The following is a 26,491-nucleotide window of genomic DNA, read 5'->3' on the forward strand; positions in this document are numbered from 1 at the left end:
ATGATACCACTTGGATGGCTGAAAGCGAGGAGGAGCTGAGGAACCTCATGACGAAGGTGAAAGAAGAAAGTGCAAAAGCTGGGTTGCAGTTAAACCTCAAAAAAACCAAGATTATGGCAACCAGCTTGATTGATCACTGGCAAATACAGGGAGAAAACGTGGAGGCAGTGACAGACTTTGTCTTTCTAGGTGCAAAGATTACTGCAGACGCTGACTGCAGCCAGGGAATCAGAAGATGTTTACTTCTTGGGAGAAGAGCAATGACAAATCTTGATAAAATAGTGAAGAGCAGAGACATCACACTGACAACAAAGGTTCGCATAGTTAAAGCAATGGTATTCCCTGTAGTAACCTATGGCTGCAAGAGCTGGACCATAAGGAAGGCTGAGCGAAGGAAGATAGATGCTTCTGAACTGTGGTTCTGGAGGAAAATTCTGAGAGTGCCTTGGACTGCCAGAAGATCAAACCAGTCGATACTCCAGGACATAAAGCCAGACTGCTCACTTGAGGGAATGGTATTAAAGGCAAAACTGAAGTACTTTGGCCACATCATGAGAAGACAGGATACCCCGGAGAAGATGCTGATGCTAGGGAAAGTGGAAGGCAAAGGGAAGAGGGGCTGACCAAGAACAAGATGGATGGATGATATTCTGGAGGTGATGGACTCGGCCTTGGGGGAGCTGGGGGTGGCGACGGCCGACAGGAAGCTCTGGCGTGGGCTGGTCCACGAAGTCAGGAAGAGTTGGAAGTGACTGAATGAATAAACAACAACAGGCACTTATTAAAGACACACACCCTCTACTAGGGGAAAAAAAAACTGCAACTCTGGTGGACAACTGAGTGGGGGAGGAAAGCAGGTTATTTACCAATAGCTTGTTTTAAAACACACACACCCTTGAATGAGTAAGAACAAAGAATTATCTTAATGAAGATTCTCTGGCCTAGTCCCAACACGCATTCAGATGTCTCGGAGAAGCATACAATCCGTTTATGAAGGCAGTAGCCTGTTCTTTGATCCCAGCATCTGGTATTTACATATACTACCTCTGTAAACTAACATTCTATTTAGCTATCGTCATTGCTAATGGCCATTTAGGGTGCAATCCTATGCATGTTTAGGCAGGAGAAAAAGCCCTACAACTCCCAACGTTCTTTTTCCGGCCTAAACATGCACAAAATTGCATGCTTAGTCACATACAGGTCCTTTGACAATGCCACGTCTTGGCCACTTCACGAAACAGCCATAGGCCAATTCCCCCCCAAATCTGAAAGAGCTTCCCTTTTAATATTCTCTGAGCCCTTAAAGAGCAACGGGTGATCATCCCGCCCCTTTAAGACGTAGCGGAATAATTCATGACACAATTAGAGAGCGAATCTGCTCCCTCGGCCCCATTTGCTTCCGAGTGCGTCTGACGTCAGCGTTTCCGTTGTCCCGCCCCCTTCTTTGCCTAGATGCTCTCACGGCGTCTGCGCGGCCCGGGAAGTTCTTTTTGGCTCGGCGGGTTGGTCCACGCGGGTGTTTTGCTGCTGTAGGTGGCAGCGGCCGCGATGGTGAGTGTAGAGCGGGGGGGGGGGGGGTCTGTGTGTGATGTCACGGCCCCCCTTTGTGACGCGGTTATGCCTGTTCCTTGTTCTTAAAATAGGACTGTTCTCCTGGGTAGCTATTCATCTGTTTTTAGGGGGGCAATGGGGGATCAGCCTTCGCAGTCGAAGAAGCTGTTTGCAAGTCAGGGGGCGGATCTAGTGCTGTTGGCGTGTACTGATGGAGACGGCCTGTTTTTAAGTACTGAAGATAGGAGGGAGCCCCTCTTTGGCTAGAAATGTAGGCAGGCAGGGTAGCTGTATGTATTTAAAACGGCCAACTTCTTTACTCAATTTAAACTTAATTTTAGATCGTCTTGAGGGGTGACACTCTCCCAAAGAGGCTTGTGGCTCCTTAAAGAATAACGCATGTATTATGGCATAAGGTAGCTGGCACGGACTAGGTCTCACTTCATCAAGTTTTACTTATTTACTTACTGCGTATGTGAAATACCTATACTCTGCCCATCCTTCAAAAGGAGTACTGAGTGGCTTACTATATTAATAAAGCAAGTACCAGTAAAACAACAATTTGAAATGCAACAATAATAATCTAACCTAAAAAACACCAACACGGACAAGCCGGGAGCCACTTGCTCTTGTAAGTAAAAAGATGCAAGAAGTGTTGTTCTATGTTGGCAGGCATATATGCACATGGATGCATGTAATAATTTTTATATAAGGACAAACAAGATTCTTTATGGTAAAGAGTCTGAGCCTGTTGCTCACTAGTGCAAAACGATGAGCCCCTTGAACGGGGGCAGAACGTTGGCTATAGGGGGAGTGCCAATTTGTGGTGAATAAAGGTGAGATCACTTCCACTAGCTGTGAATGCAAGAGGGCATGTGAGTGTGTCCTTAGCTTAGTTTGGAGAGGGAGTTTTAAAAAGCAGTCAGTGTATGGAATATGCAGTTGTGCAACTTTTCCTTCTTTTGGGGGATGGGAGGGATGGAGTTTTGGATTATGTGTTTATATGTGTACTGTGGTGTATCCACCTCCTGAAGAGAAGTGTGATAAAAGTGGTGTGTGTTCTTGCTTGTTTCCAAGTTTAAGATCTCTCTTTGTGATTTCTAATGTTCATTCTCTTGTATCTCCACCCTGCCCCCAGCTCTTCTACTCATTTTTCAAGTCCCTGGTAGGGAAGGACGTGGTGGTCGAGTTGAAGAATGACTTGAGGTACGTCTTTTATTCGCAGTCGTTGGGCTGCAGACAGATCTTGCTTCGCTCTGGAAAACCTGGGAGTCTTGGCTCCCAGTTCCTAACCCTTTTCTCAGCCTCTACACCCCTTTTCCCCTAGGCAGGGGTGGGCAACTTGTGGCCCTCCAGATGTTTTGGCCTATGACTCCCATCATCCCTCACCATTGGCTGTGCTTCCTGGGGCTGATGGGAGTTGTAGGCCCAAACATCTGGAGGGCCACAAGTTTCCTACCCCTGCCTTAAAGAAGCAATGGCTCCTAGTTCCCTTCCCCACTTTAATACTCTAGATCAGGGGTCCCCAACCCCCGGGCCATGGGCTGGTCCTGGTCCGTGGCCTGTTAGGAACCGGGCCGTACAGCAGGAGGTAAGCGTAGGGGTGTGCGAAACCCCCTTATCTTGGGTCCACAGGGGTCCGTGGAGGGGGGGAGGCGATCTGCTCCCCCCCCCCCAAATCCTTACCGACCCCGGCTGGCTCCACTCTGCATAAATCTTTACATAGCCTATTACTGCAAAGAACAAGGATGCAAATGGACCCCCGACCCCCCCCCCCCCCCGGTCTGTGGAAAAATGGTCTTCCACAAAACTGGTCCCTGGTGCCAAAAAGGTTGGGGACCGCTGCCCTAGGTCACACTCTGCTGTTAAAGGACTCATGTGTCCTGGCTAGCTTTTGATTGTGTCTTCCCCTCCCCCCTTTTTTTTACAGTATATGTGGGACGCTGCACTCCGTGGATCAGGTAGGAATTACCCCCAAGCTTTTTCCTTCCCTCCTGGAGTATGTATTTTTAAGGATCATACTCTGCCCCATCCTCAGGGCTAGATTACACAAGTACATTCATTCCCTAGGTTTTATGAAAAACAAGTGAATTTCTGTCTCCGAGGGGCTCACTGTTTGAATGATCCACTGTGTAAGGATGTGTGGAAGCAAATCTGTGAAAAGCGGGCATCTGTATTGTGATTTTAAGGCAGCCTTCCCCAACCTGGTGCCCTCTAGATGTGTTGGAGTACAACTCCCATCATCCCTAGCCAGCATGGCCTTTAGTCACATTGGGGGTTATGGTCCAACATATGGAGGGCACCAGGTAGGGGAAAGCCGGGTTTTACTCTAATAGTTGGATTGTTGATTGTAATCCATTTCGAGTGTTGAAGAAATGGCCTCTCTCATCATCTCAACTCCATCTTTCATTCTCACTTAAACTCATGCCTTTCTACCACTAGTTTCCAAATCTTTACCCATCTTTTCTGTGTCTGCAGAATTTTATATGTTTCCCAGTAATGGTGTTTGCTGGGCGGCTTACAGTATCAATAAAATATTAAAACACAATGGCCAACCATAGAACAATAAAACAGCGGATCTAAACAAGACTTTAATTCTTTAAAAAGATGTTAAAAGGCCTGGGAAAATAAAAAAGGTCTTTGCTAAAATGACTCCCAAAGTAAGGCAAGCATCTCTGGGGAGGGCATTTTACAACTGGGGTGCCATCATTGAAAAAGTTTTCTCCTTAGAAGCCGCCCCCTGCCCCTCACTTGGCAGGGCATCTGGCAAAGGGTCTCTGCAGATGATCTCAAGATTCAGATAAGCATATATGAGAGGAGGCTGGTTTTGCACATGTATGTTGATGACTGCAGTATTGAGCAATGGCTTGAATGCAGAAACGAGCTATCGCAGAGAGAAGTCTTGTATCGCCCCATGCCATTGCAGAGGTCATGCTTTCCATTGGAATTGGTCCAGGTGTTCAGCTGCCAGTTGGCAAGTGTCAAGAAATCAAGTGATGTGTGTCATCTGTAAACCAGGCCTAAAGCTAACATTCTGCATTCATTCATTAATATTCATTAATATTCATTCATTCGCGCTCTCTCTCTCTGTATGCATGTATGTATGTATACACACACACTCACTCACTCACTCAGACTTATGAACTGCTGCAAATGTGTATTTCAGGGCCTTCCAACCTTTTTGGGCCTGTGGGCACATTTGGCATTTTGAAAAAGTGCCCTAGGCACCACCACAAATTTACTGCTGTAGGGAGGTTGTGGGGGGCGATCAAAAAAAATGTTAGGAGCCCCCCCGCTCCTTACCTGTGTTTATGTGTGTGCATAAATGTGTATCCTGTGTGTGCGCTGCTCACTTTGGCTTCTCTCTCTCTGGCTCTTCTCTCTCTTCCCATCTCTCTGACTGCCCTTCCTTCCTTCCTTCCTTCCTTCCTGCCCTCCCTCCCTCCCTCCCATCTCTGGCTCCTCTCTCTCTCCTCCCCCCTCTCTTTCTGTCTCTGGCTCCTCTTCCTTTCTCCACCCCTCCCTCTCTGGTTCTTTCTTTCTCTCTAGTCCCTCTTTGTTTCTCTCTCTGGCTCCTTTTTCTCATTCTTCCTCTCCCCGCGTCCCCATGCAACAGAATGGAGCAATTTCTCCATTCATTTGCATGGGGTGAGAAAAAGCCCCACTTTGTTGTTGTTCAGTTGTTCAGTCGTGTCCGACTCTTCGTGTCCCCATGGACCATAGCACGCCAGGCCTTCCTGTCCTCCGCTCTCTCCCGGAGTGTGCTCAAGTTCATATTCATTGCATTGGTGATGCTATCTAGCCATCTCAACCTCTGCCGTCCCCCTCTCCTTTTGCCTTCAGTCTTTCCCAGCATCAGGGTCTTTTCCAGGGAGTTTTCTCTTCGCATTAGGTGGCCAAAATATTTGAGCTTCAGCTTCAGTATCTGTCCTTCCAATGAGCACTCAGGGTTGATTTCCTTTAGGATTGACTGATTTGACCTCCTTGTAGTCCAGGGGACTCGTAAGAGTCTTCTCCAGCACCACAGTTCGAAGGCATCAATTCTTCGGCGCTCAGCCTTCCTTATAGTCCAGCTCTCACAGCCATACATTACTACTGGGAAAACCACAGCTTTGATTATACGGACCTTTGTCGGCAAGGTGGTGTCTCTGCTTCTGACTATGCTGTCTAGGTTTGCCATAGCTTTCCTCCCAAGGAGCAAGCGTCTTTTAATTTCATGGCTACAGTCACCATCTGCGGTGATCTTGGAGCCCAAGAAAGTAAAATCTGTCACTGCTTCCATTTCTTCCCCTTCTATATGCTAGGAAGTGATGGGGCCAGATGCCATGATCTTAGTTTTTTTAATGTTGAGTTTCAAACCAGCTTTTGCACTCTCCTCTTTCACCCTCAACAAGAGGTTCTTTAGATTCTCTTTGCTTTCTGCCATTAGGGTGGTATCGTCTGCGTATCTGAGGTTGTTGATAATTCTCCCGGCAATCTTAATTCCGACCTCTGATTCATTCAACCCGGCGTTTCTCATGATGTACTCTGCATATAAGTTAAATAAGCAGGGTGACAATATGCAGCCTTGTCGTACTCCTTTCCCAATTTTGAACCACTCGGTTGTTCCATGTCTGGTTCTTACTGTTGCTTCTTGACCCTCGTACAGGTTTCTCAGGAGACAGGTAAGGTGATCTGGTACTCCCATCACTTTAAGAATTTGCCACATTTTGTTGTGATCCACACAATCAAAGGCTTTAGCGTAGTCAATGAAGCAGAAATAGACGTTTTTCTGGAATTCTCTTGCATTTTCCATGATCCAGCGAACGTTGGCGATTTGATCTCTAGTTCCTCTGCCTCTTTGAAACCCCGCTTGTACTTCGGGTAGTTCTCAGTTCGCGTATTGCTGAAGCCTAGCTTGTAGGATTTTGAGCATCACCTTGCTGGCATGTGAAATAACCCTGGTGCCCCAAGGAATTCACTGCCCAGCTGTTTTTTGGCAGGGGGCTTTTTCTATCCCTATACAAGCCTTTGAAGGATCGCTCCATTGGCTTATACAGGGAGCGAAAATGGCTTGGCGGGTGCCTCAGCCTGGCCTTGCAGTGGCATCCACGGGCACCACCTTGGAGACCCCTGGTGTATTCCCAAATGCCAGCAGAACAGCCACTGCCTGCTGGCAGGCCTTGGAGCCAGCAGCCTCTAGGGTACCTTTTGGCTGGTTGAGAGACTGAACTCTTGAATGTCAGCCTCTGTTTGTCGTCAGCCTCTGTTTGTCTGAAGGGATGCAAAAATTTTTAGCGTGAGATGTGACTTTGCAAAGGGGAAAGCTCTTTGGCTTGTATATGCCAGTGCTGGAAAGAAGCTTTTGGCGCCTCAGCTTTATTCTTGTGTCAATGCATTTGAAATATATCTATCTGCCATGCATATAGCCCCTACATAGTTTACGCGCCTTGAATGGTTTGCATCCCCGCTGATAGTGCTGACTATAACTCTAACAAGTGCCTGAGCTTGTGTTTTTCCTCCTCCTCCCTTTTCCTTGTATGTCTTGTCTTTTTGATTATAAGCCTGAGGGCAGGGGCTATCTTACTACTGATGCTCTGGGAACCTTTTTGGCTAAAGAGTGGGGGCAAAATTGCTTTAAATACATAAATAAGCAAAATCTTGTATGACTGTTGAACCGACTGGCTGCTTAGCTCCCCTCTCGCTCTTGTCTGGCTTTGCAGTACTTGAATATCAAGCTCACGGACATCAGTGTGACGGATCCGGAGAAATACCCTCACATGGTAAGAGTCATAGGCTGATGGGAGCTGGGACGGCTTGAGAGGCAGAAATTGGTATCTCTTTTTGGTTTCTAACCAAGAAGGCCTCATAAGCAGGACATGAATATTGTAGGGGGGAAATTGGGGCACCTTAATGAAATCCACAAGTCTCATTCCCAACTCCGCCAACTTTTTTATGCCACTTTTTAGGGCCAGAAGTCTTCTCAGGAGAGTTCACAATTAAAATTATTTTTTATTTAATAGATTTATATGCTGCTGAACATATTTAAAGATATTTCTAAGCGGTTCACAACGTACCTTGCTAAAACATTAATATAAAACATTAATAAAAACATTACAATCAAATAATAAACCATTCAACACAAAGTAACAACCATAAATATTAACCATGCATCCTGCATGTGCTGTTGCCTTCTGCAACCCGGTGGGGGCACCCTGTGTGTGGAACTCCCTGCCTGATGTGATCAGGTCAGCCTTCCCCAACCTGGTGCCCTGCGGATGTGTTGGACTGCTACATGCTGACTGGGAGATGTGGGGAGTTGCAGTTCAAAACCTCTGGAGCGCACCAGGTCAGGGAAGGCTGGGCTGGCTCATCTTCCTCTTTAGCTGTGTTCCATCAGCAAGTTAAGCATTTCTCTAAGCAAGAATTGGACTCTGCTGTTGCTTAATTTTATGTATTGACAGTTTTGGGTCTTTGTCTTTGTTTTTGCTGCTGCTTTTAATTTGTCCCAAATAATGATTGTGTTTATGCTTTTTTATATCTTGTAAATTGCTTTGAGTGACTCTTTTTTTTCTTGAGGGGGAAAAGCAAGATGTTGTTTAAATAGTAAAATTAAATCCAGTGTAATATACTGTAAAAGCAGCAACAGTAACATTACAGATCAGCAACCTTGTTCAGCCAAATACAGATTGAAATATTTGGGTCTTCAGTGGTTGTCTGAAACCAACCAAAGAGAGAGCCAGTCACACATCCTGTGGAAGGAAGTTCACAGGGATGAGGCCACCATCAAAAAGGTCCTGTTTTTCATGCCTGCCGATTTCAGCCAAGCCATGCCCCCCTGGTAGCCTTCTAAAAAGATTAACTAAGGGGGCTGTTACAAAAGATAGAGGGCTGGGCCCTTGTTGGCCCCCTGCAACTTGAACACTGCCCTAAGTAGCTTGGGCCCTACATAGTTTCAAGACTACCTCCGTCCCTTTCCCTTGTCCCTCTGTGATCCCTATAGTCAGTTGAGAACAGTCTCATGGGATCTCCTTCCAGGGAAGCTGCCCTACCAATGTAAGATTGTTGTGCCTCATAGAAGTTTTGGATCTGGCTACCAAGAAAGCACAACTTGGGGTCTCCCTTCAGTAGCCCTAAGCCTACCATCTTTTCCCACCATACCAAGATGGGCTAAATTTGTGGCAAGGTTCCAGGCTTCACCCTAGAACATATGAAGCAAGAGGTGAAGAAAGAGCCCTTGAGTAAGTGTGGAGTGCATGTCCGTATGGCGGAATAGCTATAGAGCAGGAGTGGGGAACTCTGTCTGGGTGGGAGGTCAGAGATTCCCTCACCGAGCCCTCCATTGGCTGGAAGACATCGAGGGGCAGCCATGGCCAGAGTGTTGGCTGAAGCTCCTCCAGCTGGTGCTTTGGTCAGGGATCTGGCTTCGCTGCACTGACTGAGGCTCCCTGGCTGAATGGAGCTCCCCTGATGGAGGGTCCGGCTGGAGGCGTGCTCCTCCAGCCTGTGCCTCGCTTGGAGGCTCATTGTGGGGGATGTGGGGTGGGCGAAACACTTACTGTGCTGATTGCCCTCCCAGTTGGGACAGCGAGCGGTGTGCTAAGGGCTGCCCCCACTGAGATAACAGCAGAGATTCCCACTGGCATTCCAATTGGAAGGGGGAGCGACGTGCAGGGGAGACCCTGCTGTTGATAACTGATTTGAAAAAGCAGCAATTCCTCTCTGCTAGGTTTCAGGGGGCCCCACAGGCTGGGTGGGCCAATCTGGTGGGCCAAATTTGGACTGTGGGATGGAGGTTCCCCATGCCTGCTGTAGAGAGTCCCCCTTTCCTTTTGGGATTAGGCAGAAGGGATTCCAGCTTGTGCACGTACATTCCCAGACAAATTTGAGCCCCAGGAACTTGCCCCTATAAATTGAGGACATGGGAAAGCCAATCTGGACGTTTTTCAACTGTTCACAAGCATATGCAAATAGCTCAGTCCTGTATTGCACAGGTGAGCTACCTGCGTCTCCCAGCTGCTCTCCATGCGGCTTGTGAGTCCTGCCCACGTTACGCGCTGCCCAGCTGATTAGCGGGGGAAAGTCCGTTGTTCCCATTGCTACGGCATTGCTGTAGCAGGGCTAGGACAGCGATCGTGGTCAGGACTGCTGCAGGGGAGGCTTTAACCTCCCGCTCCTCCCAGTGATTCTGATGCAGCAGGGATTGCTGTTTTCCCCACTGCACTGTTACCCCGTGAGCTGCACATTTTATATAGCTGTTTATCACGCTTCTATACTGCTCAATAGCTGAAGCTCTCTGAGTGGGAAATCTGAACCCAGGTCTCTCCAGTCCACTTCTGATTCTCTGGAATCACTGCACCGATGCTCTTCTCCCCTCGTTCCAGCTGTCTGTCAAGAACTGCTTCATTCGTGGCTCCGTTGTCCGCTACGTCCAGCTGCCGGCTGATGAGGTCGACACGCAGCTGCTGCAGGATGCTGCGCGCAAGGAAGCTCTTCAGCAGAAGCAATGATGCTCAGTCCTCTTCTTCCCTCCGCTCTGCCCGATCCTGCCTGGGAAGGAGCTGGAGGACAGAGGGAAGCCACAAGCAGCTTTTTTGTGGGGGAACCAGCTATAGAGTGAGTGTGTGAGTGTCTCTCTCTCCCTCCCTCTCTCTCCCTCCCCCCCCCATCCATGCCAAGGGTACCCCTGTTGGGTGAGCGAATGTGTGTGCATGTTGGTGTTAGTGTGGTTTTCTGTGTCCCTACTGGCAGTGACATATTTTCTCCCATTTTGCACCAGAGCTCAGGACAGCTTTTGATGAACAATACCGGCATTTTCTTTTAACCCCATGGAAGCAGTAGTACATTTTTTGTTTCTCTACGGTGCCTAAGACCCTTTACCTCCAAGCACACTACTGGCCCTTTCATCACAGAATTAAGTATGCGCGTAGTATGTATCACTGTTTAGTGGTGGAAAACTCCCTTTTTGGCAGAAGACTGATACTCCCCTTTCATGTTTAAAATAAGCCATGTTATGTACGCCGTGGTTCAACCTTCCTTTCTCCAACCTGGTGCCCTCCAGATCTGTTGCACTACAACTTCAGTTGGCTGTGCTGGCTGCACTGATGGGAGCTGTAGTGCATCCGGTTGGGGAAGGCTGCTTTACAAGCAAAAAGAAAGTCAATTATTCGTATTACAATACTTATAAAGTATTATAAGTCTATATACTGTACTCCATATTCTATAATAAGTCTACACTCTACAGCGGCCACAAACTGTGACAGATTGTTAGCTTTGCTCATTAGCTACCAGCCCTTTGCAGGTTTCTCCTGCCCAACAGAATGGGATGAAGGCTGCTGGGTTTCTGCGCTTCTTGGTTTAGTCTCCTCCATGTTCCTGCAAATCACACTTTTGTTGGTATTCCAACAGGTGTATAAGGAATCTGCAAGCTTCCCAGAGCTGGAAGTACTAAGTGCTAATTCCATCCAGTGTCCGCCCAGAGGCTCGTCTAGCAGCCCTAAGGCTTACAGATTCTATTACTGTGTTCCTTTGGACCACCAGTTGGTGCTGTGGGGTCAGCTCCCCTTGAAACTCAAGCTTCACTTTTTTACGTCTTTACTGGTTTTGTGGCTACGAAGACAGTAGAAATACAACATTATCTTCCTGATATTTGTTATGCTCGTGATTTGTAGGGTGTGGGTGGGTCTGTTTTTTTTTAATGATGGTAAGAAAGGGAAAAGGTACGTGGAATTAAAACTGGAAGAATAAAAGATCTGAGTTTAAAAGATGTTGTTGGCTATCGGATAGTCCCAGCAATGGTCATTTAAAAAAATAAAATACAATCACAGTTCTGTATCAATGATGCGCAAGAAGAACATGTAGCTAATTTATTCCCCCTTTCCTGCTCATTGGCAAGTGAAGGAGCTATGACAGGCCCACTCAGTGGCTTCCTAGATTTTAAGTAGTCATTGTCCCTACCTTCTGAAGGCTGTCTTCATGGCATAAGGGTTACAAGCTTACTTCAATATAACCACATGTACCAGTAACTTCATCATGTATTTTGCAAGCATGCACGTTCTTTGTGCTGGTGAAAATTCTCTTTCCTAATCTGAGGATGATCAACAGGTATAAATAAGGAAAATCATACACCAAAACACCAAACTGAGTTGCTGGCTGCCATTACAAGACTACCTCCATCCCTGTTAAAAAGCATAAATAATGTTTCATCTACTTTGGCCTAGAGAAGGGGTGGGGAACATGTGGCCCTCCATATGCTGTTGGACTGCAAAGCCCATCAGTCCTACCCAGCATAGCCAGTGATCAAGCTTGATGGGAGTTGTAGTCCAATGACACCTTGCTGCACTTTCCCCATCCCTGGCCCAGAGGAACATGCATATATTAACTTGGGGAAGGGGAGCTGCCTTGGAAATCATTCGATTGAAAGGTAGGATAGAAATCTAAATATAAAAGAAGTAAACAGGTTATTTTTAAAGGTGGGGGGGGAATAAACTGGAGAGTGCAAATTCCACAGGTCCGAACTATATGTCTTATCAGAAGTTCATTGCATTCAATGGGACTTGCTCCCAGGTAAGTATTTTTTAAAAATTTCTTTTTCTTTTAACACACACTTCTATACCAGTGGGACTCTGTTGTTAACCTCCAGCAAATAGAGGCCAAAGCACAGGCTATCCCGGTACAATCCGAAAGCTAGAAACAAAAAGGGAATAGAGACTATGGAAGGAAAAGACTCTCCAGTGATGGTGACCTGCAGTGTCTATGCAATGTTTGTTTACTTGCCTGAGATCAATATGACCTACACGTGCAACAAGTGCAAGTTGATTACACTGTGGGAAGAAAAAGTAAGGACTGGAGCGGCAAGTGTTGACCCTCCAGGGAATAAGAGAAGATGGAGAGTTCTTAGAATGGTGGAACTACAGCAGCAAAGTGAAGTACAGAAGGTAGAAGAGCAACAGCAAGCTGAGGCAGAAGAGAGAAATGCTGAAGCAAAGAAACATGAAGTAGAGGATACTCCTTGGAAAAGGGTGACTGGAGCAGAAGAACTAGAAGCCACTCTGCACCAGTGGAAGTGGTGGAACTATGGAACCGTTTTCAGGTACTTGAGCATGAGACTGGAGGACAGCCTGCAAAGGAAGAATTACAGGGGACCTGGCATGAGAGCGAGCAAGAGGCTGAAGTTCAGTCAAGCAGAGGCAATGAAACTAAGGCCTAGAACAACAAGAAGAGAAGTTGTAGGAGATTCCTTGCTGTGTGAGATTGAAACCCAAGTATGTTGCGAAGACCCATTGACTCGACAGATATGCTGTCTCCCAGGAGGATGGATTAGAGATGTGACTGAAGGGTTGCCTATGCTCATAAAGCCCACTAACATGTATCCCTTTCCTCTCATCCATGTGGGAACAAATGATACCGCCAAGCGGAGCTACAAAGAAATCATGTTGGGCTTTGAAGCTATGAGAAGGAAACTCAAGAACTTTGGGGCCCAGATAGTTTTCTCATCCATCCTTCCAGTAGTTAGAAGAGGGATAGAAAGGGAAAGAAGAATACTCCAGGTGAATGACTGGCTACGAAGGTGGTACCAACATGAGAGATTTGGATTCTGGGACCACGGGCTATACTTCCTGGAAGATGGGCTGTTGGCAAGGGATGGGTTGCACCTCACAAGGGCTGGGAAGAATGTGTTTGGCCACTGCATGAAGAACTTAATCAGGAGGGCTTTAAGCTGAATCTCACAGGGGAGGGAGATGTAAAGTTGGGAGTAACATGCACCACAACATAGAGAACAGTTCTAATAGTGCCCAATAACAGTCTTCAAAAACATGTAGGAAAAAAGCCAGACTATAAAGCACATGGTGTTCGATGTCTATAAATGCCCAGAGTATGGGAAACAATGAACTTGAACTCTTAATACAGGAGGGAAATTACAACTTGATAGGTGTAACAGACTTGGTGGGATGACTCCCATGACTGGAATACAATTGAAGGATATAACTTGTTCAAAAAGAACAGGAGGGAGAGAAAGGGAGGTGGGGTTGCACTAAATGTTAAAAATACATATCTCTGCACAGAAAAACAGGAGGATAAGCTTGGTAGCCCCATCGAGAGCATCTGGATTAAAATAAATGGAGCAAAGAATGAAAGGAACCTGGTGGTCGGAGTCTACTACCAGCCACCCAATCAAGGAAAAGATGAGGATGAAACTTTTGAAAGCAAACTGCCAATGTTTCAAGGAAGCATGATGTAGTAGTAGTAATGGGGAACTTCAATTTCCCCAATATCTCTTGGGAGACAAATTCTGCAAAACATGGCCCTTCCAAGAAATTCCTGACTTGTGTTGCTCATAACTTCCTCCTACAGAAAGTGGAGGAAGGAACTAGAGGATCGGCTATCCTTGACTTGATCCTAACCAACAGAGATGACTTGGTGGATAAAGTAGCAGTTACAGGAACTCTGGGGGAAAGTGACCATGTTGTACTTGAGTTCTTGGTTCTAAAGGAAGCAAAAGCTGAGTGTAGCCAAACACATACCCTGGATTTTAGGAAAGCCAATTTTAATGAACTCAGAACAATAAGTAATGTCACACGGCGAGCACCTCCAATGAGAAAAGGAGTCCAAGATGGGTGGCAGTTTTTAAAAAAGCAAATTCTGAAGGTACGATTACAAACAATTCCAAGAAAAAAAGGTGGAAGACAACAGAAGAAGCCAATGAGGCTTCATTAAAAGAGATGATGGGGGGGGGGGGGACACATACAGGAAGTGGAAGGAAGGCCAAGCAACAAAGGAAGAGTACACAGGCAGGTAGCACAGAATTGCAGGGATGGCATCAGGAAGGCTAAAGCTGAGAATGAGCTGAGGTTAGCGAGGGATGCTAAAAGCAACAAAAAGGCTTTCTTCAGATACATGCACAGTAAAAGACAGAGGAAAGAATGGGTGGTTCAGCTATTCAGTGAGGATGGCAAAATGATAACGGATGACAAAGGCAGAAGTGTGCAATTCCTACTTTGGCTCAGTCTTTTCCCGAAAAAAGGTCTATGATCCCCCCTGGCAAAGGCAAAGTACAGGCTGAAGGGGCAGGATTGCAGCTTGAGATTTATAGGCATATGGTCAAGGAACACCTAATTCCTTTGAATGAGTTCAAATCTCCAGGGCCAGATGAACTGCATCCTAGAGTAATAAAGGAACTGGCAGAACTCTCAGAACCACTGTCCATTATCTTTGAGAAATCATGGTGAAGTGCCATATGACTGGAGGAAGGCTAATGTCCCTATCTTCAAAAAGGGCAAAAAGGAGGAACCTGGGAACTACAGACCAGTGAGTCTGACATCAATCCCTGGGAAAATTCTGGAGCAGATTATAAAGCAATCCATTTGTAAGCACCTTGAAAATGCTGCAGTGATTACTTGGAGCCAACATGGATTTGTCAAGAACAAATCTTGCCAGACGAATCTGATCACCTTTTTTCATCAGGTCACCTCCCTTGTGGACTGTGGGAATGCTGTGGAATGCTGAAATTGATACTTTGACTTCAGCAAAGCTTTTGACAAAGTGCCCCATGATATCCTGATGAGCAAACTAGCTCAAAGTGGGCTAGATGAAACAACGATCTGGTGGATCCACAGTTGGCTACAGAATTGGACTCAAAGAGTGCTTATCAATGGGATCTTCTCAAGCTGGGAAGAGGTAACGAGCGGGGTACAGCAAGGGTGAGTCCTGGGCCCAGTGCTCTTCAACATTTTTATTAATGACTTGGATGAGGAGGTGCAGGGAATGCTTATCAAATTTGCAGTTGACAGAAAATTGGGTGGGACAGCTAATGCCATGGAAGACAGAAAAAAAAATTAAAAGTGACCTTGATAGACTGGAGCGTTGGCAGAAAACAACAGAATGAAATCTAATAGGGATAAATGCCAAGTTATGCACCTAGGAAACAGAAACCAAATACAGAATTACAAGATGGGGGATACTTGATTCAACAATACTACAAGTGAGAAGGATCTTGGAATTGTTATAGATCATGTTGCAGAATCCAGAGTCAGAGAGACCACGGAGTGAAGGAAAAAGAGATTCTTTATTTAACGTGCGGGCTTAAGGCTGGAATCATTTTCAAAGAGCCAGAAGCCCCGATTTACATTAGCACATTGTTTTTATAGACATTGTGGCACATATGAAACGGCTCTTCTCCCTCCCGCGTGGGGTTGCAGTCCTCAACATTTCTTCTCCTAGCACTATTGTTTATAATACAAGAACTGGGTTATAGGGTAGCCATGATAAGGAGAGAACAGCAGAGAACAAGATATACAATTGTATGACCTTTGACAAGATAAGGAATTCCTGTGTCTCGTCAGCTTACAACAATATAAGGGAGAAAGAGCTCAGCAAGAACATGAAGCATGAGACTGCATGAGGCTACTTAGTCTGACCCCCGATATGGCTGCTACATTCCCCCCTTAAATGCATAATTTCATTACAATTATAGCATTTTTGATAACCATACAAAGCTTTTTGTGACATACATATTACTTAGCCTTTTGTTGGGCTATTAGAGCGTAGAGGACAGCAGTTTTACTAGCTGAGATATAAAACAGATTGGTTAAATAGCTCATAAGACAAGGAACGCAGAGACATAACAGTACTTTTACGAACAACACTGGTAGAATTAGGATGAACAATGCTTCAACCCAGCTAAGATCTGGAAGCCAAGGGATTAACTAATTGAGCTAATTGTTTTGTCTTATTGTTTTGTTAGCTACTATATTGTGCAGCTTGTTGATTTGTTCATCTACAGCATTGCCATTATCAGTTAAGTTAAAACAACAGAGCTTTTGGTGTGTCTCACAACCCAAATGAAGAAGAAGGAAGAGGTAATCTATACCAGCTCTGTTTTCTAGAACCGCACCTCTTAGATCACGCAACTCTTTATTTAACAATGACAATGCTCGTGAGGTGGCATTTATGCTTTTGGCTAAGCTGCAAGCTAACCGGTTGATCTCCAGACTATTAGCCAAGGCTAAACCTGGAACCCTAACCAGTGACATTGCTAAGGCCAATTTTTCTGAGTCAAAATATAACTGCATATGACTATTACAATTTTTAGTTAGTTGGAGTGCTCGAGGCTGCCGTCGACGGATTTTCTCGGGCTACAGGGGAAGAATTGGCACCAGCCGGCAACATGGGTGGTTATTAGACAAGTTGGCTGGAATGAATGACTAAGTGCAGGAACTACATGTCTAAAACCACCCATGAGGCAAAAGTATGTGGGCATCATTAAAAGATACGTTTTGAATTTTATTACAGTGGAAGGGGGCCAGGGATAGCTTTATATTTTTTGGAAATTTTTTTGACAATTAAGCATTCGTGCACACGTAGCATTTGTTTCAGCAATGATGGGGGTGCATAGAGTGAACTCTGTAGGGGGTAGGATCTTTGCAACCACGCCCCAATTAGCATTTTGGGAATAAGTTAAATTTACACCATAAACTCTTAACATGGTATCTTTTTGAATTTTTTCAGGATGTCTACAGACAGGTATTAGGCAAGAGCTAATAAGCCTGTTTGCAGGTATACCTCTTGGCAAACAAAAATGTTTTACTCTCGTGATGTTAGCCAGGTGAAGCCAGTAATTATCAGCAAATAGCTGGGACAAACTTCTTCCAGGGGCAGACCCCCCTTTTTGCACCTTATTAAGGAGACACAATGCAACACTACTAACACTACAACACGCATGTTTGATCTTCTTTGGGATCTGACCGTACGCCGGGCAGCTATTCACCTGGCAAGCTGCAGTAGGGTCTAGTCCCCTTCTTCAATTTTCTAGTTGCAGGTCTGACCGTACGCAGGGGGACAGTCTCCCGGTGTCCACAGTAAGGTCTAGCCTGAGTCTTCTTACTGCTTTTTCAGAATGATTTTTAAAGGATTTTCAGGATTTCTGTTTACAGTCTACTCTCCTCCTCTCGCTCTCTTGACTCGTGTCCAATGTATCCAGGGTTTAACTCCAGCTGCTTTCATAGCTGTGGGGGTGGAAAGTATGACAGTTTTCAGTCTTCTCCATCTGGGAGTCAAAGGGTTATTTTTCCCTCTTTAACTCATACTTTAACTCTTGGTTGGAAAGGATGAGCTTCTGTGATGGGAATGGCTTATTTAAGACAAAGCGACGCTGGGCTTGAAGAACTTCGTTCAGTGTTTGGACTTCTTGTTTAAGGCTAACCTTTGCTTGCTTTTGATGCTGCTCCAGTGTCAATTATGAAGTCAATGTCACGGCCCCTCTCAAGCTGTCTCCCTCTTCGCCCATTCTGCCCCTTTGGTTTTTTTCTTTGTGTATTTCATTTATTTTATTTGGGCATTCATGCCACTAATGTCCATCTTGTCTACACTGGGCACACTGGTTCTTTTTTAAGAATCTTCTGCCTCTGCCGGGTCTTCTTCTTTTCTTCTTTCATCCATGTCTTCTTGGGCCTCTGGGTCGAGGGGGGTGTACTGGTGATAGGCATTTGAAAGACGCTCCAAGTGTGCTCTGGGGCCTCGGTGGCACCTTGCAGCACTTTAGACACTTTGGTCATATTAATTGACTTCTTCATACCTGCTTTCATGGCTTCTAACAGCAGGGTTTAAATGGAATCTCCCCTTGTGTTTTGGGATTTCAGCGGGGGGGTTTACTTACAAGGAGGCTTTATTGGGTAACTTACAGCACACAGGCGTACTTAATGGTTGGATCAGACAGCTTTTCTGAACCACGAGCTAAATTGGGCTAAATGGGTTTTTATACCATACATGTTACCCATGAGGCAGCACAACACTAGCAAGCATTTTCAGCATAGGCTAGAAGTGTTTGGTTCTCAGGCACAGCTTCCTGTAAACAACTTCGCTTCCTAAAGTGCTTGATAACACTTTTTATTTATTAGTATGGGAAGACAAATTTCTCTCTCTTTCTTTTGCTTTCTTTTTTCTTGCTGATCTGCCTGTATTGCAGAACATGTTTCAAACTTTTTTCACAAAACTTTCTGCTCCATGCACCAGCTTTGTCTCTTTATTTGTCTTTTTCAAGTTAAACTCACTTACTTAAACCTTTCTGCCTTACACTAGTCCCAATGACACACATTTGGGATAGGCTCTTCTTCTCCTTCTAGTTACATTTTCTTCATCGTAAAGAACTATTACATTATTGTGGCTACTTTACCCCAGGTAATAAGCTCCAGGCACAATCAGCTGCTTTTAATTTACCCTGGGGGCAACTATGGCCATGCTTCTTTTCTACAAATGTTTTTTCTTTTTTTTGCCTCTTGCCTTTTTTTCCTTTTTTTTCTCTCTCTATCTGTCTGCTACTTTCTCTATTTCTTCTTTTTTACTTGCTTTTGTCTTTCTTTCCTTGTCATCCATTGGGAACCACACTTAGTATTATTTGGAGTTGCAACTAACACTAATCTGCAAATATCACATATATTTTATGATATCTAAGAAATCATAAAATATATACAACAAACTTTTTCTGCAATTTAACACAATGAATGGAAAGCACTTTTTGCATGGTAGGGCATGATGGAGCAGATCCAGCAATTATACTGCTCTTCTGGCTGAAAGCTCAGGGCCCATTAAAATTAAGGGACGGGCATACCCACACACGCAAAGAGTTCTAGGTCACCATTTTTGCATCGGCAACTCCATGCTGCATGAGTTTTGGCAGAAGGAAATCTAAAAGTCACAGATCAAACTCAGCTTGCTGTACACTGAGCTGACTACAAACACAGACACATGGACTACAGCGATGAGAGTTCAAGTTTATCAAAAGCTTCACAGCACTGTCCATGGCAAGTCTTTGACAATTTAAAATTTTAGTTCATGTGCAGAGTGTCTCTAAAAAGCCCAGATGATGATGGAGGCAAACAGAGAAGGCTCTGGGCAATGAAGATGAGATGTTTTCAGCAAAGGCTCTCCACTTTTGCATCAGTTTAAAAAGGGAAAGTGTGGCACTACACCCCTTCTGACAGACAAGGGCCTTTAACTTTTTAGCAAGGCCTCTGTCTAAACAGAGCGGCACAGCTCAGCTTTCTAGCCGTGACGCTTTAACCTGGGCAACTCCTCTGTAAATTTTATTCTACTTCTGTCAGGTTCTCTCACAGACATTTTAAAAACTTAACTCTTTTTTTTTTCTCTTTTAACCTGGTACACGAAAGCACTGAAACACTGAGTGCCGAAACTCAGGACGCTGGGGGGTGATGGGCATCGCCTTATACTTGCATTTTTCAGGCAGCCATTAATCTTCAGGGAGGCGGTGGGGTGATTTGCAGGACTTCAAAGGCAAGCTTCTCAGTTTGTTTGTATTTGTAAATCCCAAGCTCAAAACAGGACACACAGGGCAGCCAAATTCTTGCTTTGGCACGGGCAACAAATAACTCCTGTCAGCTTTCTTCGCTGGGGTCTCAAACAGGAAAACAGTCTTAATTTAAAGTTGTAACATCACTGACAGCGTCAGCCAGCCAGCTACACAGATCTCATTGTTTTTTAAGACAGTTGCTCCAATATCTTCTTCTCAATCAGGTTGGGTCTCTCAGCTTACACAGTTTATTGCAGCTTTCAGGAGCATGGTAGTAGCGTGATTTTTGGCTTGGCCAGGAACATGCTGTCTGGTTTCTCGGTCTCTTCAGCACACACACTTAGGCAGTGTAACACTGGACACTTAAATCAGTGAGATTTCTTTATTGCAGGGAATCCCACAGCAAAAGCTTAATGGTTACGCTCTTCAGAAATCATATAGCTGATGGTCAGTAGCTACAGGTTCTATGCAATTCTAACACAGTTCAAAGCTAAACACAGTTACCTTGACAGAGATCTTCAACATGGTCTTTCCGCTTCATTCTGCTTTGGGACAGTCTTATGGCACACTTTTCACTCGAAGAGGGGTCTAGCTTGTGCTCTGGGGGCTGATTCTTCACCTTTATTTTTTATTTTGCCTTCATCTTCTGGGTCTTCATTTTCAGTTTCCATTTCTTCGGGATTTCATCTCAATTAGGTGAGGTGATGATGCTGCACAACTCAGAACGTTGTGGGCAATTTTCCTGCCCTCCCTCTCTCGGCGCGCTAGGCTAACAGCTACTTCTTCGGCCTTACACTCTCACGCTCCCACGCTTTGTTAAAAGCCAGACTGTCCTGCAACATTTCTCTAATTAACAGCCTCAGATCTTGTTCTTTTTTTCCTCTCAGCTCGACCTTGAGCTTTTTGCTGTTTTCTCTCTCTATTCTGAATCTTTTTAAAAAAACCTTTTTCCTTCTTTGTTTGACATACATCTCAAGGGGGTGCAAGGTTTGCTTCCCCCGCCACCCATAGCCTCCCTCCTAAATTGAAGACAGACACAATTAGGGAATGGGAATTGGTCAGTGAGTAAGGGGTCTCACTGGCCGACACAAGAGGATTTTTCACACCACGCACTTTGCTACTGGCCTGGGCACCCGGACGGTCAACGGTATACTTCAGAAACCGCAGTAGCCACTCACACAATCATCATTCTCTCCACTGCATCCATATGTCCCTGCCACCCACTTTTCCCACTTTTTACCAGAGCGGAAAACGGCTTCCCCAGCTTCCTCAGCTTCCTACTGAGTACTGGTGTGCTGGGTACTGGCGCCCACTCGGGGGTGTGATCAGGCCCCCCTTCTACCCGCAAGGAGTAGGTTCTTTTGTATACGTATACCACCAACACTGACCTTCTTCATAAGGCGGGGCCCTCTTTTTTTCTGCCCAGTGGCCTTTCTCCCTAAAGGCGGGGCCCTCTTTTTCCCATATACTTGCCTTTCTCCTGAAGGCTTCCAATGTGGGTTTCAACTCAATTGCAGCTGTGATACAGGCAGGGCTCAAGTTCCTTCCTCCGCTTCCCAAGGTTCTCTTGCTGCTCGCTACCGTTTGGGTGATCCCGGTGCAGGCTTTCTCCCATTCACTCGACAAAAAGGTCGGTGGCGCCAAGAAAGGGAGGCATGCGCCGAGCTCGTCTTCCCGGTGCGGCGCTCAAGAGCAGGCAACTGCCACCTGTCTGGCTCAGAGCCTGCCACATCCGAGTCACGGCACCATTTATGTTGCAGAATCCAGAGTCAGAGAGACCATGGAGTGAAGGAAAAAGAGATTATTTAACGCGCGGGCTTAAGGCTGGAATCATTTTCAAAGAGCCAGAAGCCCTGATTTACATTAGCACATTGTTTTTATAGACATTGTGACACATATGAAACGGCTCTTCTTCTCCCTCCCGCGTGGGGTTGCAGTCCTCAACATTTCTTCTCCTAGCACTATTGTTTATAATACAAGAACTGGGTTATAGGGTAGCCATGATAAGGAGAGAACAGAAGAGAACAGCAGAGAACAAGATATACAATTGTATGACCTTTGACAAGATAAGGAATTCCTGTGTCTCGTCAGCTTACAACAATATATTTAAGGGAGAAAGAGCTCAGCAAGAACATGAAGCATGAGACTGCATGAGGCTACTTCGTCTGACCCCCGATATGGCTGCTACAATCACAAGCTGAATATGAGCCAACAATGTTTAATGAATATGAGCCAACAATTGTTTTCCCGCCTCCCAGCTGAGCAGAGCAGAGCAAGCTGCTCCAGCTGGTCCAGGGACTACAGAAGCAGGCAAGCTCCCAGAGAGCGAGCGAACAGGGGGAGCAAACAGGAGTTGGCCAGGGGAGTTGCAGTGATTGAAGAGACAAAGGAGACAAAGGAGACAGAGGCTAAGAGGTAAGTGGGTTGCAGGAAGCCCAGGGCGCTGCCCTTTATCCTTCTGACTGGCAGTGAGCTCACCAGGAGCTTCTGAGAGCTCCAACTGAATTGGAGGGGTGTGGCCTGAGTACTCCCAGCAGCTGACTGGGCGGGAAGCTTCAGTCTGTTTCCCGCCTCCCAGCTGAGCAGAGCAGAGCAGAGCAAGCTGCTCCAGCTGGTCCAGGGACTACAGAAGCAGGCAAGCTCCCAGAGAGCGAGCGAACAGAGCGAGCAAACAGGGGGAGCAAACAGGAGTTGGCCAGGGGAGTTCGGCAGGGGAGGTCAAGGGGGAGGCCCCTAACATTTTTTTTTTTTAACTAACTTTTTCCCATTTATTTGTCTTGTAACACACACTTCCACACCAGTGGGACTCTGCTTTTAACCTCTACTGAGTAGAGGAGCAGGCACAGGCTAGTCTAGAACCATCACAAAGCTAGACACAAAAAGGGAAAAGGGGCTATGGAAGGACAAGACTCTCCAGTGGTGGTGACCTGCAAGGTGTGTGCCATGTTTGTTTTCTTGCCTGAGAACAACATGGCCTACACCTGCAACAAGTGCAAGTTGATCACGCTGCTGGAGAAAAAAGTAAGTGGACTGGAGCGGCGACTGTCAACCCTCCGGGGAATAAGAGAACACGAAGAGTTCTTGGACAGAATGGGGGAACTACAGCAGCAAAGGGCAGACCAGAAGCTTGAAGAGCAACAGCAAGATGAGGCAGAAGTGGGAAATGCTGAGGAGAAGAAAAATGGAGTAGAGGATACTCCTTGGAAAACGGTGACAGTTAGGAGAAGAAGAACTAGACGACACTCTGCACCAGTGGAAGCGGTGGAGCTGTGGAACCGATTCCAGGTACTTGCAGATGAGACTGGAGGACAGCCTGCAGAGGAAGAATCACAGGGGAACCTGCATGAGAGTGAGCAAGAGGCTAAAGGTCAGTCAAACAGAGGCGATGAAACCCAGGCCTACAAGAAGAAGAAGAGAAGAGTGGTAGTAGTGGGAGACTCCTTGCTGCGTGGGATCGAGACCCAAGTATGTCGCGAAGACCCGTGGACTCGCCAGGTATGTTGTCTCCCGGGAGGACAGATTAGAGACGTGACTGAAAGGTTGCCTGCACTCATAAAGCCCACTGACAGGTATCCCTTTCTTCTCATCCATGTGGGAACAAATGATACCGCCAAGCGGAGCTACGAAGAGATCACGTCAGACTTTGAAGCTTTGGGAAGGAAACTCAAGAACTTTGGGGCCCAGATAGTTTTCTCATCCATCCTTCCAGTAGTTAGAAGAGGGATAGAAAGGGAACGAAAAATACTCCGGGTGAATGACTGGCTACGAAGGTGGTGCCGACGAGAGAGATTTGGATTCTGGGACCACGGGCTATACTTCCTGGAAGATGGGCTGTTGGCAAGGGATGGGTTGCACCTCACAAAGGCTGGGAAGAATGTGTTTGGCCACAGCATGAAGAACTTCATCAGGAGGGCTTTAAACTGAATCCTACGGGGAAGGGAGATGTAATGTTGGGGGTAACAATGGACGTAGGCGCATGCACTGCAATGGAGAGAACAGCGCTGATAGCGCCCAATAATAGTCTTCAGACACAGGTAGGAAGAAAGCCAGACTATGAAGCACATGGTCTTCGATGTCTATATACTAATGCCCAGAGTATGGGAAACAAACAGAACGAACTTGAACTCTTAATACAGGAGGGAAATTATGACTTGATAGGTATAACTGAGACTTGGTGGGATGACTCTCATGACTGGAATACAGCAGTTGAAGGATATAACTTGTTCAAAAAGAACAGGAGGAACAGAAAGGGAGGCGGGGTTGCACTGTATGTGAAAAATACATATCTCTGCACAGAAATACAGGAGGAGGAGCTTGGTAGCCCTATCGAGAGCATCTGGGTTGAAATAAATGGAGCAAAGAATAAAAGGAACCTGGTGGTCGGAGTCTACTACCGGCCACCCAATCAAGGAGAAGCCAAGGATGAAACTTTTGAAAAGCAAATAGCCAATGTTTTAAGGAAGCATGATGTAGTAGTAATGGGGGACTTCAATTTCCCCGATATTTGTTGGGAGACAAATTCTGCAAAACATGGCCCCTCCAGGAAATTCCTGACTTGTGTGGCGGATAACTTCCTCCTACAGAAAGTAGAGGAAGGAACTAGAGGATCGGCTATCCTTGACTTGATCCTAACCAACAGAGATGACTTAGTGGATAAAGTAGCAGTTACAGGAACTCTGGGGGAAAGCGACCATGTTGTACTTGAGTTCTTGGTTCTAAGGGAAGCAAAAGCCGAGTGTACTCAAACGCGTACCCTGGATTTTAGGAAAGCTGATTTTAATAAACTCAGAACAATGATCAGTAAGGTCCCATGGCAAGCAATGCTAGCGAGAAAAGGAGTCCAAGATGGGTGGGAACTTTTAAAAAAGGAAATTCTCAAGGCACAATCACAAACAATTCCAACAAGAAGAAAAGGTGGAAGACAACAGAAGAAGCCAATGTGGCTTCACAAAAAGCTTAGGGATGACCTGAAAACAAAAAAGGACACATATAGGAAGTGGAAAGAAGGCCAAGTAACAAAGGAAGAGTACAGGCAGGTAGCACAGAATTGCAGGGATGGCGTCAGGAAGGCTAAAGCGGAGAACGAGGTGAGGTTAGCGAGGGATGCTAAAAACAACAAAAAGGCTTTCTTCAGCTACGTGCATAGTAAAAGGCAGAGGAAAGAAATGGTTGTTCAGCTATTAAATAAGGATGGCAAAATGATAACAGAGGACAAAGAAAAGGCAGAGGTGCTCAATTCCTACTTTGGCTCAGTCTTCTCCCAAAAGAGGGTCTATGACCCCCCTGGCAAAGGCGAAGTACAGGCTGAAGGGGCAGGATTGCAGCTTGAGATCGACAGGCATATGGTCAAGGAACACCTCATTACTTTGAATGAGTTCAAATCTCCAGGGCCAGATGAACTGCATCCTAGAGTCATAAAGGAACTGGCAGAAGAACTCTCAGAACCGCTGTCTATTCTCTTTGAGAAATCATGGAGGACGGGGGAAGTGCCAGATGACTGGAGGAGGGCTAACGTTGTCCCTATCTTCAAAAAGGGTAAAAAGGAGGAACCTGGGAACTACAGACCAGTCAGTCTGACATCAATCCCTGGGAAAATTCTGGAGCAGATCATAAAGCAATCCATCTGGAAGCACCTTGACAACAATGCCGTGATTACTCGAAGCCAACATGGATTTGTCAAAAACAAGTCCTGCCAGACAAATCTGATCTCATTTTTTGATCAAGTCACCTCCCTTGTAGACCGTGGGAATGCTGTAGACATCATATACCTCGACTTCAGCAAAGCTTTTGACAAAGTGCCCCATGATATCCTGATGAGCAAACTAGCTCGAAGTGGGCTAGATGAAACAACGATCATGTGGATCCACAGTTGGCTACAGAATCGGACTCAAAGAGTGCTTATCAATGGGACCTTCTCAAGCTGGGGAGAGGTAACGAGTGGGGTACCGCAGGGCTCAGTCCTGGGCCCAGTGCTCTTCAATATTTTTATTAATGACTTGGAGGAGGAGGTGCAGGGAATGCTGATCAAATTTGCAGATGACACAAAATTGGGAGGGATAGCTAATACTTTGGAAGACAGAAACAAAATTCAAAGTGATCTGGATAGACTGGAGTGCTGGGCAGAAAACAACAGAATGGCATTTAATAGGGACAAATGCCAAGTTCTGCACCTAGGAAAAAGAAACCAAATGCACAGTTACAAGATGGGGGATACGTGGCTCAACCACACTACGAGCGAGAAGGATCTTGGAATTGTCGTCGATCACAAGCTGAATATGAGCCAACAATGTGATGTGGCTGCAAAAAAGGCAAATGCTATTTTGGGCTGCATTCATAGAAGCATCGCTTCCAAATCCCGGGAAGTACTAGTTCCCCTCTACTCAGCACTGGTCAGGCCTCATCTGGAGTACTGTGTCCAGTTCTGGGCACCACACTTTAAGAAGGATGCAGACAAGCTGGAGAGGGTTCAAAGGAGGGCAACAAAGATGATCAGGGGACTGGAAACAAAGCCCTATGAAGAGAGACTGAAAGAACTGGGCATGTTTAGCCTTGAGAAGAGAAGACTGAGGGGAGATATGATAGCACTCTTCAAGTACTTGAAAGGTTGTCACAGAGAAGAAGGCCAGGATCTCTTCTTGATCATCCCAGAGTGCAGGA

The 26,491-nt window shown here is 45.9% G+C and overlaps 1 protein-coding gene across 4 annotated transcripts; it reads left to right on the forward strand.

Annotated features, from left to right (window-relative positions):
- Nucleotides 1-1,454: 1,454 nt before the first annotated feature.
- LSM2 (LSM2 homolog, U6 small nuclear RNA and mRNA degradation associated) lies at nucleotides 1,455-14,214 on the forward strand. Of its 4 annotated transcripts, none has more exons than XR_014787162.1 (6): nucleotides 1,455-1,551; nucleotides 2,690-2,757; nucleotides 3,482-3,512; nucleotides 7,254-7,313; nucleotides 9,915-10,154; nucleotides 10,939-14,214. XR_014787162.1 is itself a non-coding variant. In XM_084830539.1 (5 exons), exons 1-5 carry the CDS (start codon nucleotides 1,549-1,551, stop codon nucleotides 10,038-10,040), a joined length of 288 nt encoding a protein of 95 aa, XP_084686665.1. In that variant the 5' UTR covers nucleotides 1,455-1,548; the 3' UTR covers nucleotides 10,041-14,214. The 4 variants fall into 4 exon arrangements, 2 of the variants coding, with proteins under 2 accessions (XP_084686665.1, XP_084686664.1); XR_014787161.1 differs by having other exon boundaries at nucleotides 9,915-10,146; XM_084830539.1 differs by having other exon boundaries at nucleotides 9,915-14,214.
- The last annotated feature ends 12,277 nt before the right edge of the window (nucleotides 14,215-26,491 follow it).

This window comes from Heloderma suspectum, chromosome 2 (genome assembly GCF_057233095.1).
Source record: "Heloderma suspectum isolate Gila_16-S chromosome 2, 16-S_ref, whole genome shotgun sequence".
Lineage (NCBI taxonomy): Eukaryota > Metazoa > Chordata > Lepidosauria > Squamata > Helodermatidae > Heloderma > Heloderma suspectum.

Bases quoted from the DNA above. Each gene is read 5' to 3' on its own strand.
- LSM2 (XM_084830538.1), top strand. From the start codon at position 12,243: ATGGAAGGAAAAGACTCTCCAGTGATGGTGACCTGCAGTGTCTATGCA.